This window comes from Arctopsyche grandis, chromosome 12, assembly GCF_051622035.1.
Source record: "Arctopsyche grandis isolate Sample6627 chromosome 12, ASM5162203v2, whole genome shotgun sequence".
Classification (NCBI taxonomy): domain Eukaryota; kingdom Metazoa; phylum Arthropoda; class Insecta; order Trichoptera; family Hydropsychidae; genus Arctopsyche; species Arctopsyche grandis.
The window spans coordinates 26,308,847-26,323,280 of NC_135366.1; the positions used below are offsets into that span (position 1 = coordinate 26,308,847).

The 14,434-nt window shown below is 35.7% G+C and overlaps 1 protein-coding gene across 1 annotated transcript in view; it reads left to right on the top strand.

The window, feature by feature from the left end:
• Positions 1 to 14,434, top strand: part of rg (A kinase anchor protein rugose) — a 748,758-nt gene that overhangs the window by 507,693 nt on the left and 226,631 nt on the right. The window contains exon 6 of the mRNA XM_077443290.1: positions 11,013 to 11,134. Within this exon, the coding sequence (XP_077299416.1) occupies positions 11,013 to 11,134 (122 nt within the window). The remainder of the gene's footprint in view (positions 1 to 11,012; positions 11,135 to 14,434) is intronic.

The window sequence follows — 14,434 nt, forward strand, 5'->3', positions numbered from 1 at the left end:
TAGTATAATGTACATTTACTCTCGAAATTCAACCCAAACTATTACAATTTCGTTAATTGTATCCAACGCTGCTAAATACGAGCCTAACTCATCCGTGAACTTTCAATTAAGAATAAGTGCCACACTTATTCCTTCAGTTTTTGGGGTAAAGCCATTCCGGACCCACATAAACCAGATAGATATTGCGAAAAGACCCAACACATTGTTCTTTTGAGCCAAACACCCGAAGGTACAGCGGCAGTAGAGGAGGATTATCTAAAATTGGAGCACTTATCAACCGCTGGGTGCTCGTGAGACACGTCATTGGAAATTTTCACCTGTGCGCCAGGGGGAGGGGGAGAATCGGCTGAGGGTAGTTCTCCATTATTCCAGTTTCAATTGTGTCGGCGATAAAGCGAGTTTGGGGTTTGCTGAGCTCTCGACTACCCCTGCTGGCCCTCGCATTAAATGGAACCTTAAAACAACCGAACCGGTGTTCGTTTCGCCGACATTACCCCGGGCTAAGTTTTAACCAAGTAATTAGTTTTGAACCATTAGCTGCCGCTTGCAACTTCTTGCTTTCGAAAACTCGTTTCCGATCTCTGCTAGTCCCCCTTTGCGAACTTGGAAGACGTTCTGGATTCGCGTATGAAGATATGTAGATGCACTTGGGTACGTATTGTATGTACATACATAGATTTGTCGTATTCAAAGTACGAAGTTGTGTCTTTGCTCGATAGCTCACCTGGGAGTGTTGTGTCTGGAAATTAACTATTAGCAGAACAATGGTTGCTTGATTCAATCAGGCAGGTGTTGGATAATTATAGATGTGTATATTAATTGGTTTGAGATGGTTGTGATTAATTAAGAAAATGTTTGATTGGCACCGAAGAGAACGTAACTGGTTTACTGTATAATATGTAAAAATTAAATATAAATGTGGACATTTCAGTAGATAAAAGGGACTCATAAAAAAGTGTATCGTTATTTTATTTATTTTGATTATATTGCAATTTTAAAAATAGTTTAAAAAATAAAAATAAAACATAATTCAATAATGCCGAAAGCGTCATTTTGTAAGTGCCTGAAACATCGTTTTTATCTACATATTCTAGAACATTTCATGAAACGACTATTTAATGCAACTATATTTTAATTATATTATACGGCAATAAAAATTTTCGAACAAAATATATATGTAATTTATTGTTGATAAAATAAAGCTTTTTGGAAGTTTTCAATTAATTTTATTAAAAAAGATTAACTACATATGTTTGATTCGAAAAATCAGTGCTCCCAATATTTTAATAGCGGTTTTCATAAACATTTCTAAAAGCACAGTCAACCTAAAAATTAAAGATTAATAATGTGAATAATAAATACATATTTGCATGAAATCTGTCAGTGAGTTGTCTCCTCGATGAAATGTCCGGACACGTTTTTACCGTCAATACAAATAATATTTTTATTTATTACATACATTTTCAAATAATTTTGTATATCGCTAGATTTAGAAAATTAGGATATCTCGAAACTGCGTCACTATTCAGTGCAATGTAGGCCCTACATTGTAGGGCATTTAACTACCATATTGGTGTCATATGTATATGGAAATTTGACATAAATTAAAAATTAAATCTTTCCAAATCGTATGTAAGAATCATTTTTTTCTTAATTAATTCAATAATAATTAATCAATCAGATTATATTGAAAAAAAAATCTTTTATCGAACACGAATTCTTTGATCAGATGAAGTTTTATTTCAATCGAACATGTACACTCGCCTTTACATATCGCGACGAGTGTACTAATACAGATACAATAATAAATGCAATACAAGCATTTTTATACTATGCGAATTCATACAAACATCATTCTATGGAGAGATTTACGCAGGATTTTATTATAGAAATTGACGAACCTTAAGACGCTGAATAGCTTTAGATTTGCAACAGAGATTGGAAAGCAGATGCCATTTTACAGAAACCGTTTCAATGCAAATTATAAAAATTGACAAACTCTGATAGAAAACAATCGACATGGAGTCACAAACCAAAGTCTGGCCAACAGCTACTAGCGGGAATCGAACCGTTACCACTCTGCTCGAAAGCATAATATGCTAACCACTAGTACACACTGCAGGTTTATATATTACACTAGTGGTTTTACCTGGCTTCGCTCGGTATTTGTTATATAAACAGCTTAAAAGTGGCAAAAAAATCTAATAGTACACATTAATTTGTTTTTTTCATAGATCTAGAATAGACTAGATATGGCATTACTACAAATTTCGTTGGAGATCTTTTCGCCACTAACTGAGGGTCGCGGGGGGTTTAACTAGCGGGGGGAAGTTGGGAAAAAAAAAGGTTTTTTTCACTTTCCCCCGCTAGTTAAACCCCCCGCACCCCTCAGTTAGTGACGAAAAGATGAAAAGATCTCTATCATATCTATCGACAAGATCTCCGCAATCGACCTTTCCTACTTAGAAGCTACTAACCTACTGAGAGAAAAGTGTGCATGCGCCATGTATTTTGCATGCGCCAAAAGGGAAACCAGTATAAACCGTGAGGGCGGATCTATGTATTATACATCTATGGTTTTTTTATTAAATTTATTTGAATCGAAAAAAAAATCATATTCAACGATGTCGATATCGTTGTCATATAAACTTTGATTTGTTTTCAATGCTCCCAACAAACCTTTAAACCTTACAAAGTCTCTTTCGAAATTATATATGTAGGTATATGAGATATGTAGCTAAAGACTTGCTTCACTTGTGACCTCAAGTGTTTGACATTCAATACGGTATCATTTATGTGAAATACTAGCCATTAGTGGAAAGCCACTTCATAAAGTAAGGATTTTTCGATTATAGACGACTGCTAAAGTTTCTAGCAACCTTTCAACAGGCAAGTATTAGTAGTATTAACTAAAGTTTGAGTATTATCCAGAGAGTGGAAGGGGGAGAAGTGTATCTTCACCTCGGCGAGCTTTAATGGGTCCCACGTCTCCCTGAAAAGTGTCTTAAAAGTTCTCCCAACGACATTATCGCATCAAGAGTGTTTTTTGCTCTTCGTCCTAATCACATTAGTCACTCGAAAGCAGTGGATACATGTAGTATATGTGTATATTAAGCGAAGTACGTTTATGTATGTAGCTGATGGATTCATCATACTAGGCGGTCGTCTCTAGGCGACGCGTTAATAATTACTTCCGTCTAAGTGAAACGGATAATTAAATTTTCTAATGTCTCGACGAACCAAACTCTCTCTGCGTCGGCAAATGGGAATTATTTTGCTTTTAGTGCGTGTGACTCAAAATTGCGTCGGTTTATTGTTTATAATTTGATATAAGGTCGTCTCGATCAGTCGGTGGTATTGAATTATACCATTTGGAACGGCTCTGGGACTTAAATTCTGGTTAGAGAATACGCATGCTTCCCAGAAAGATGATTATAAGTTTATCGCTCGTTATTTGGGCTGCTTGAGTAACCATTGGGTCATTTAAGTTGCCACACTACTTTTAGATAGTCCATAAACTAGCCAGCCAGTTGCAAAACATAAAACATACAACAAAACATAAAACATTAACCAGTAGCGTCGTCTAGTGGTGAATGTTGAATTATCTCGTACTCGATATTACGATTTCGATTCCCGCTAAGTCTCGCTATTGGCCAGGCCTTGGTTTGTCAAGGTCGATCGTTTCTTATCAGAATTTGCCAATTTTTCTGATTTTCATTGAAACGATTTCTGTAAAATTGGCGTTTCCTTCCCAATTTTCTGTTGCGAACCTTTTGTTATTGTTATATCTTAGGTTTCGCCATATTGCTCACCATAGATGTCTCTGTGGTTGTTTATCGAATATAAAATTCGTATTGTTACATGAAAGTTATTCATCGTTATTTATCGTATTAATACGATGTTTGTAATATCTGACCATGGATGTCATATATTGTTTAGATTTACATGTATCTACATATGTAATAATTATGTGGACCAGGAAGGCGCATTTGGGGTTTATATGTTAAGCCTTCCTGGTATATTTGTATATATGTATGTAAAAATATGTATTTAAAAAATAATAAAATAAAAATAAAATAAAATAGAGAGGTTGCTGGATTTGATCCAGTGGGTTCAACTCGATTGATTTATTTTGAGTATTTCTGTAGTGCTGTTGACTTGCCAGAGTTGGATATTGTGACTCCAAGTCGATCGTTTCCTATTAAAGTTTGCCAATTTATCTAATTTTATTGAAACGGTTCCAAAAAATTAAAAGCCTTGTCCTTTTTTTGTAAAATTTGAGAACAGCATCTAGAATTTACTGATTTCGAAAAATGCTGCAAATTTATCCATAGATGTCTCTATGATGGTTAATCGATTTTGAACTTACATAGATGTTCAAAGATGTCTATGATTGTTATTTGGCCTTGAACAATTCTTACAATACTGTAGAATGTACAATGTTTTGCCATAGATGTCGTGTTAAATAAAAATAAAGGGGTGTTTACCTGTATAAATAAATAATTATTTTGACATGTTTCTTCTATATTTCTACAAATATGGAAATCACCGTTGTCAATCATTGTCAAACCTATGTATGTCAATACATGGATAAAATATACTTGAGGGGGTGAATTTTGGGAAGATCGCGACGGTACAGACTAAGCATGTCAGCGTTTTATTTCACGTGCAAAACTATCTAAAAAGCTTTACTATATGTGGCCAATAGCACAAAGCCAGGGATTGAACCCGTGACCACACCCATTGAAAGCATTACACGCTAACCACTGATCTGTATATGCTGCTGGTTAAGATTGTACGAATCAACAATGACCTGAAGAAACGCCTCTTTCAACTGGAAACTACGAGCACGTGCATGCCGTACGATTCTACTATCAATATTGTAGCATATTCTAAAAGGAGCCGCCGTTATAATTGGTTTTCAAGGATTATCTCCAGCCTTAAGTGCTATCGGCTAACAATGGAGACCCTCGAATGGATTTAGTGGTCGGTTACGGCACCCAGCCACTTCCCGCTAGAGTTCTCAGAACTGATGGCGTATCGAGACCGTGGGACTACGTATCTAGTACGTGACTTTAACAATAGGTAAACAAACGTGTCGAGGAAGATGCAGTGAGTGACCTGCTCTTTATAAGCAGGTACTTAGGCCATATCAAGGCATTCCGGACGGAGCACTGTCAGTGCGTGGATCCCCCTAATCACCCAATAAATACTGGGAAGCGACTTTGGCCTTTTATTTGGATCCTCTACCCACCCCTACGCAACAATATCAATTAATTGATTTATTTAGCTAATTATATTCAGTTTAGAATTCATGCGTTTCAAATCATTCTACGTTTGTTTTTAATTTCAGCCTATTTTAGAATTAATATGTTTTAATTGAATTGATAATATTTTCACATTTATCCAACCCTTGTATTCAATGTGAAATATTTATCGAAGCAATTAATTTTTTGTTGGAGAAACTCACAAGAATCTCACAGTAGGGGTCCAGACGAGTTCGTCGACACCCACCCTGCCCCCCCCCCCTCCTCCTATCCACCCCGCCTCCCCTAATATGTAACAGCATCAGCAAAAAGCTTTCGGGACATTTAACATTCAAAATTACGAACGCATATCGGAGTTGGCGGCTTTGCTTTGATTAAATTTGCAAACTTCGTCAACTCGAGCCGGCATTATACGCGAGCACACGTCTAGTCGCACATAATATAATATGTCTGATGATATGACGGAGACGGGAGCACACATGCGTCTCTCTGGCTTATGAACGGCGAGGACCGGGGCTAATATACGGTTTTCGGTTCGGCCGGGGACAACTGTCACGTTGACGTGGATTTATTGCAAACGTTATTCTGGCCTAGTCCTATTCAAATCGGGCGAGGATGCGAGTGTGACAAACGCCTGTCAAAATCTGAACGCGGAACAAAACAAATGTGTTGAGCTCTCGTAGAGCTTCCACTTGTGTGATTGATTGGAGAGACTCAATGGACCAGTGTTTGGCCGGCTTCAAGCTTTTTTAAAAAATATATATTATTAATATATGATATGTACTAGTCAGTGCTCTTATAGTACCCTAGATAATGTAAGGGGTGCAAGGAAATTCATGAGGGAGATGGGTGGATAAAATAAGAAAAGTGTGTGAGATGAGATGAATGAGAGTTGCCCAAAAGATGGCTGTAGATTATCATATTATAAATTAGTGGGTAAAAAGTTGTGCATATGCTACTCTGATGAAACATATTTATTTATATAGATATATACCAGGAAGATATATATACAAAATATATGATAGTAGATAGAATGCAAACAGACACCGGGAATCTAACCTTGGATGTAGAGGTGATAGAAAGAGTAAAAAGATTCAAATACCTGGGTACCTGGCTGAATGAAGAGATGGACCCAGATGAAGATCTAAGAATCCGCATCGAGATGGCTAGAACAGCATTTGTAAAAATGAAGGCGGCGCTTACAAACAAGCATCTCAATCTTCATACGCGGTTGAGATTCGCGAAGAGCTACGTCTGGACAGTATTACTACACGGATGTGAGACGTGGACTCTGAAAACCAATATGATCAGCCGCATTGAAGCTTTTGAGATGTGGATCTATAGGCGTATGCTGAAGATTCCGTGGACCAAAAAGATATCAAACGAAGCTGTCCTCGGCATGATGGGGAGAGGCAGGGAACTTGTTTCTGTCATCAAGCGGAGAAAGATGGAGTACCTCGGACACATGATACGGGGTCCAAAATACGAATTTCTCCGTTTGATAACCATGGGGAAAATAGAAGGAAAAAAATGGATTGGCAGGAAAAAGTTATCTTGGCTTCGAAACATGCGCATGTTGACCGATATGAGCGCCGAAGAACTGTTCCGAGCCGCTGAAGACCGATGCGGATATATTCAAATAATCGACGAGGTGGTCGCCAACGTCCGGATGCGGACAAGGCATTAACAAGAAGAAGAATACCAGGAAGGCTTGACAGGAAGATCCCAATGCGCCTTCCTGGACAATTAATTACAAACAATGCAGCCTTTTATTATTATATAAATCACTGTATTTTGAGAAGCTGAAGAACACGAAATAACAATCAATTAATTAATTAAAGAATTTATCCATTAAGACATCTATGGATTTAGATTTGTACATAATTTTTACAAATTGTACATAAATAAATAAATACAGAAGATTTGTGACAACAGGAAAGATCATTTTTTGCCAATTTTGAGGAACCGTTTCAACAATGATCATATTATATATAGAAATAATCGATTTGGAGTCACAAATACCCCCAAATCTAACCAGCAGTATAGCGGTTCGAACCATTGATGTATAATACACATAGATGGGCCCTGACGTGTGATTTTGGTCGGAGATCTTGTCTTCACTAACTGAGGGGTGCGGGGGGTTTAACTAGCGGGGAAGTTGGGTTTTTTTCCCTGCGACGCAGCGGTACCTACCTACCTAATAAGAGAAACTGTGCATGCGCCATGTATTTTGCATGCGTCAAAAGGGAGACCATTATAACACGTGAGGGCGGATCGAACCCACTGATCACTTGGTACTAAACATACACGCTAACATTGAGCAATACTACTGGCTATGGAAGGACAATGGTGCATACAATTGTTCGTGCCGAGCCTGTTGTGTCAACAATATATTTCGAGTGTGCGTTTTTCTTTGCGCTCCTCCCGAAAAATTCTCCATATAAAATGTCATACAAAATCCAATGAAAGAGAAATAGAATACTTGAAACAGATATATTTCCATACCAGAAAGCGCTCCAAAGTTACGAAACTTTACGATCAGTTTTGAAGATTGCCGATCCCTTGATTTCTTGTCCTCCAAGTTATTGGCGAGGCTAAAATGCTTTTTCATATAACAATAGGCCGCTTCATAAGTTTTCAAAGCAAGAAAGTTTTTTACTTGGCTTGACTTTTAAAGAAATTGACAATATTGAACCAGCAGAATAGATCAATGGTTCAATTGTGTAGTCACGGGTTATATCTCCGGTATGTGCTGCTAGCCAGACCTTGGGTACGTGACTCCAAGATTGATCATTTCCCATCAAAGTTTGTCATTCAATTCATTTGGCTGATTTTATTGAAACGGTTCTAACATATCGGCATCCCTATCCTACATATCTTTCTCGCAAAAATTCAACTTATTCAGCATCTTGATATTCTCTGATTTTTACAAATGCTGCTAATTTGTCCATAGATGTCGTGTTTAATGTAAAATAATTTACCTTACAATAATTAATAATATTTCTTTATCTGTATAGCACACTCGTCGCATTCGAGTAATCTGCTAAGAAGACTGTGCATGATTGATTGAATAAAAATGAAATAAAAAAATTGTGCGAAATGTTTCCATCCACTGCCAAGACTGGCAGTACCTTATTTATTGATTTATTTTTTTACAATTTCGCCATAGTGACATTACAGATTAGCTCCAGGTCGTCACTATGGCTAATTTATTACAAGACATTGAAAACTCATAATTTGTGAAACATCTAAATACATAATTATTACATACATACACATGTAAATCGAAACAACACCTGACATCTATGGTCAGACATTACAAACATCGTATAAATACGATTAATAACATTTTTCATGTAACAATACGAATTTTTACATTCGATAAACAACCACAGAGACATCTATGGTGAGAAATCTGGCGAAACCTGAGATATAACAATAACTCGAGGCTTGCAACAGAAAATTGGGAAGGGAAATCCAATTTTACTGGAACCAGTGGGAATCGAACCCGTCACATCACGCACGAAATAATTCAATACTCACCACTAGACCACGCTGCTGATTAAATCGCATTATCGCCTTTGGATGTGAAAATAGTCTTAAGGTTTGGAAATAGTGAACTCCCAATGCAACTTTTCTACAGCTGGCACTGGTTAGGATACAACCTTTGTTGATTATTTTAAGATAAGAAACTTATTTATGAACAATTGACAGGTTAAAAATATGAAAGCGTAAGCCAGAAGCTAAATACTCCCAAAGCGTCAAAAATGCGTGTTTTCTTTGAATAATTTCCCAACCACACACGCTCTGTGTATAATCCCCGTCGGTTATGCACTGTTTGACTTCCCAAATTTTCCCTGTTTGTTCAGTGGATTAGTATAAATGTACATATGTATAGGTATATACAAACACATGTTTTGTAAACATATATATGTATGTACATAAACGTGTATGTACGTTTAACACGCGCGGACGAAGTTCATTCGAAAATTGTTGGCATTTGATGTGGATTTCCGGCTTTTCCCGAATCCGACAAAGTTTTCCACGTCTGCATTCCGAAAGTTGCAATAACGAGATCTGCGAGCGAGCTGTCGTCTCTCTTGTCCTAGAACTTGAAAACTCATTTGACCAAAGTTTTGTGCAGGCCAGTTAACCGGAAAGTCAGTTAATCGAGCGATATACCGTATCAGATTCCTTGTGCGTACTCTCTATGTATACATACATATATTATATATGTAGACGAGATCTTAAAATATTTTTATTTGTGTAAAATGGGATCAGAGTTTTTTTTTTAATTTTCCTAACGTTTTTTAGTCCTTACTTAGTAACTTCTTAACGACCTACTCAAGATTTTCCCGGGAGACTTCCGTAACAACCTCCGACTTTTTACGGTGAATATTCAACGTAGTTTTTCATCAATGTTTTTAATTATTTAGTTGATTTATTCAATGTTATTCTTTATATAACGTAATCAAATTGAAATGTGATCTTTTTCAATTTCAATTTAACAAAAACATTTATGCATTGATGTAATCAATTTACATAGATCATGATCTATGTACATACATATTATTTTTGGATGATGAATTTTTATTTTTTATATTACTAATGGGTTTACCCGGCTTCGCTTTGTATTTGTAATATAAACCGCTTAAACAGGACTAATCTAATAGTAAACATTTTATTAAATTTATTTGAATAATTTTATTTTAATACGCATTTGTTTTTTTTATTAAATTGACTGTCACGAACAAACAAACATATATACTAAGTCTCTTTCAAAATTATATGTATACCAGAATCCGGCGCCTGTGCCCTCGGTGCCTGCGACCCGGCGCCTTCGTCCCCGGGGACTTTGAATCGAAAAAAATCGAATGTGTTGTCTACGAACCAACCAACTAAGGTTACTTATATGCAAAGGCTCTTTCGAAATTGTATATTAGATAATTGGTAATACGATCAACCGAATTATTATAACTTTTTATTGAAAATTGAATATTTCTAAAATCAGGTCTTATTGTTATCAAAACGCTTATAATAATTATTGTTATCAATGTACAATTTGATGATTGATACTATATTCGATCCGATGTAGCGACAGACTTATGAGAACCAAGCATGCTGTCACATTCATGCAATGTATTGTAACATTGTAAGGACGTAAAATTTTATTTTTTATTTCTTATTAAACTTTATAATATAATTACAATTCAATTCAATGCAAGGTCTTTAATAATTAATGCCCAGACCCTGAGGGGGCTGTTTATTGTTCAAATGTTGTAAATGCATTGTGAAAGGTTTGCCGAACCTTTTTTACAAAGGATTTACAACAAATGAACAATAAACGGCACGCTTCCGGTCCTACCTCTATTAATAATATTACTGTTAATTTTGCTGTTCATAACATGACAATTACTTTTATCGTCTAAAAAATATAAATTTCCATTAATATGAAATATATACGTATTGCATAAATAATATCAACAACTTGCGTATTTTATATTAAAATTTTATTAATATAAATAGTTCAAAATACGAACTCAAAACTAACAAAAAATAAAAATCAAATGAAATACGCAAATGAACCGTTTCCAATGAAATCAAATAAATTGGCAAACTCCGATAGTAAACGATCGACCTTGGGGTCTCATATCCAAAGTCTGGCCAGCAACAACGCCAGGAATAGAGCACGTGACCACACATTTTTTTACATATTTATATTAAGTAATATTTAATTTGTTTCAGGCTATAGTACTACCCCCTTTGGCGAGATGGCCCCACGAGAGCGGCTTCACTTTTACGACCTGGTTCCGGTTGGATCCCATCAATTCCGTGAACATCGAACGGGAGAAGCCATACCTTTACTGGTAAACACACCTTATATAATTCATTATTTACGCCAATGCTATAAAAGACCGCGTATATCATCACTTTGAGCCCTATAAATATTTTAGTATAGCATGCACTCAAAGAATGTTTTACACGTCGGAATAAAGAGAAGTCGATTTAGGACTCACTTAATGGTCCACAAAACGAATTTAACGTATGATTTATAAATGTATGTTTGTTTTTTAATATGACTCTTTATGCATACATATGTACTGTGATTCAATTGGAATTTTTGATTACCATCGATAGATCTATGTAGTGGAAAATTTTCATCGAATCAAAGGAACGTTAAATATTAAAAATAATCATTGATATTAATTTATTTAAGTTTGAGTTTGGACCATTGTGGCATTACAGGAGACCCTAATGGCCGAAAATGGCCGAAAAATACAGAAAGATGAGAAAAATAAAAATATATACATATGTACACAGATAAAAAATACATTTATACATAATCATAAAAAAACAATAGTATTATAATAATAGCAGATAGAGCCAAAATATCAAATAATAATATACATATATAAAGTAGGGAATGTCTTGCACCTATGTATGTATAGCCAACGCCAATATATAAGAACGAGCCGCAAATACAAAGCATCCCTGCGAGGCCTAAGTGGAAGAGAAAAGATTAAAATTCCACTCATAAATCACATTAAATTATGAAAATAATGATGAGCGCAGACTACCAGACAAATAGGTTAAAATAATCTCCAATAACCTACGCTCAAAGGTGGAAAATATCACATGCAGGCTCAGCAGCAACGATTTCATTGAGAAGTCGGATTGCTCTTGGTATAAGAGCCATTGGATAAAGAACTGTGCAAGTAGGAGGTACAACCATCAAATGATGATGTCTACTACGCACTTGTGTAATTATTAGGGACATAAAGTCCCAACTGTTTCAGCAACGACGGGTATGATATATTACCACGTAGAAGCTGGAGAACAAAATGAATTTATGAGAAGTTTCTCCGAAGTTCAAGGGAATTATATCCAAGCATGCCCAAAAGGAAAGGAGTGGGGTAGAATGGGTAATACCCATACTATTTCCTTTATAAGAAACGAATAAATGCTTTGTGCAGTTTCTCAATCATTAGAGAGTAATTTGTGTCATGCGTATTCCACACAATCGCATTATACTCTAGATTGCTTCTCACAAGCGAGTTGAAAAGCAAGCGAGAAGACAAAGGGTTGACGAATAACATAGCATATGGAATATTAATCAATATTCAACAATGACCTGTGCTCTTATTTAAAAATGCAAATTAACTAACTTGCAAATTTCATTACATTGATAGGTTTTCCGCGAATCCAAACTATAAATTTATTCCATTGTTGACACTGCACCAATATGCAGTTGCATTTTCCGATGCAAATATTTGACCAATGCGCGTGCATTTTCTAGTTTTTCCGGCTAAACCGATTATCCCAGTGTATATTGGGAACGCCGTCAGAATTGAAATGTTTCGTGCTTTAATTGGGTTGTGCAACGCCACGATGCAATTATTAGTGCACGTCGTGCGCGCGTGCATTAACCGGTAAAATATTTCCGGATTCGGATTTGATCCGGCTTTGGTGTCGGAAAAAAGTTTTTTTAATTAAACGGCACGTGCAATTCAAATGTTGAACTTTCATTTCTGGAGTTTCATTTCAATTCTGCGTGGAGAAAGAAAATTACCGACCAGTTTGTCTATACTGAATTTGAATTCGTAACTTTTTCTGTATTTTATTTTCATTATTACGTATGACTTAATGGTTCTCCATCTCCATACTTGTCCACGCGTCCGCCACATACATCGCTTCCGTTTTTATATATATTATAACTTTTGAATATTCACAGTTTAGTTTGGTTAAGTTAGGTTAGATCTCCTTCTCCATACTTGTCCACGCGTCCGCCACATTCATACATACCCACATACATCTCTTTCGTTTATATATATATATATATATATATATATATATATATATATATATATATATATATATATATATATATATATATATATATATATATATATATATATATATATATATATATATATATATATATAAATATATATATAACTTTTGAATATTCTCAGTTTAGTTTGGTTAGGTTAGGTTCGATCTCCTTCTCCATAATTGTCCACAAGTCCGCCACATACATACATACATACCCACATACATCGCTTCCGTTTTTATATATATTATAACTTTTGAATATACACAGTTTAGTTAGGTTGATAAGGATTCGTTTTGACTGATTAACAAGAATTCAAAGTCATCGCTTTGCCAGAAACTCCCAAAAATAACGAGTCTTGCTCATTACGGCCATTTGTATGATGGAAGCGGTCTTTTTAGAAAATCGTAATTTTTTTCGTGTTCCTGTCATTATTTTTAATATAAAAGTTGTTGAGAGCTTCTTTGAGTATATTTAATCCAGACACAAAATATGTGAATTTTATAAAATATAAAGAGCCCAAATTATACTATTTATACACCATTCACCTAAAAATACGTTAGCCATATTAGTGCTATTTTGCCTCGAGCCATGTTTCGAAGCATTCGTTCAGTGGGAGAATTTAAAATTTTCACTACATAGAAAATTAAATGTGTACGCTTTTGATGTCGAAAGGGTCTTCTTCTGGTCGTATTAGCTCTAACGCATTTTGAACCCGTCAAAAGCCCTCGAAATCCCCATCCCCCAACTCCCGGCCCTTTATTTCGTCATCATCACCACTACACAGTACCGCGCACTTAAGTACCCAGGTACCGATAATGTGTAGGTACTGACGTGTGTATGAAAACCACCGTGGCCCTTGTTACCCGGAGGAGGACTCAATTTCTGCGAATTAAAACGGTCCTTTTTTGAAGAGGGAAGTTTCTAAATTTCGGTGTGGATTTTCCCTTTGAACCCCGGGACGTTATCACTGCGGGATCTCATTAAACTTCAACTCTCCAAAGCTTCCCGGAGCTTTCAAAACTTTATGAACCCGAACTAAATCGTTTTCGGTAGCGTTTTGCTTATTCTCTGCATTTTTTTTAAATATTATTTTTCGCTTCGTCCTTTGTCGTTATATTCGAACTTACAAAAGCCCGTTTCATTTGCGGTCGATCTTTATTTAATGTAATGCGCTTAGGCTTGTTCCCTTACAAGTATCTGAATTATTGCTTACATGCAATATCTTCTGTCTGTAATATTTAACGTGTCTTTTATTATTATATAATAATTTTTGAAGTTTGAAAAGGGCTGCTCTTTAAGCTCACGCATAGAAAATGTCCGTCTAATATTTTAG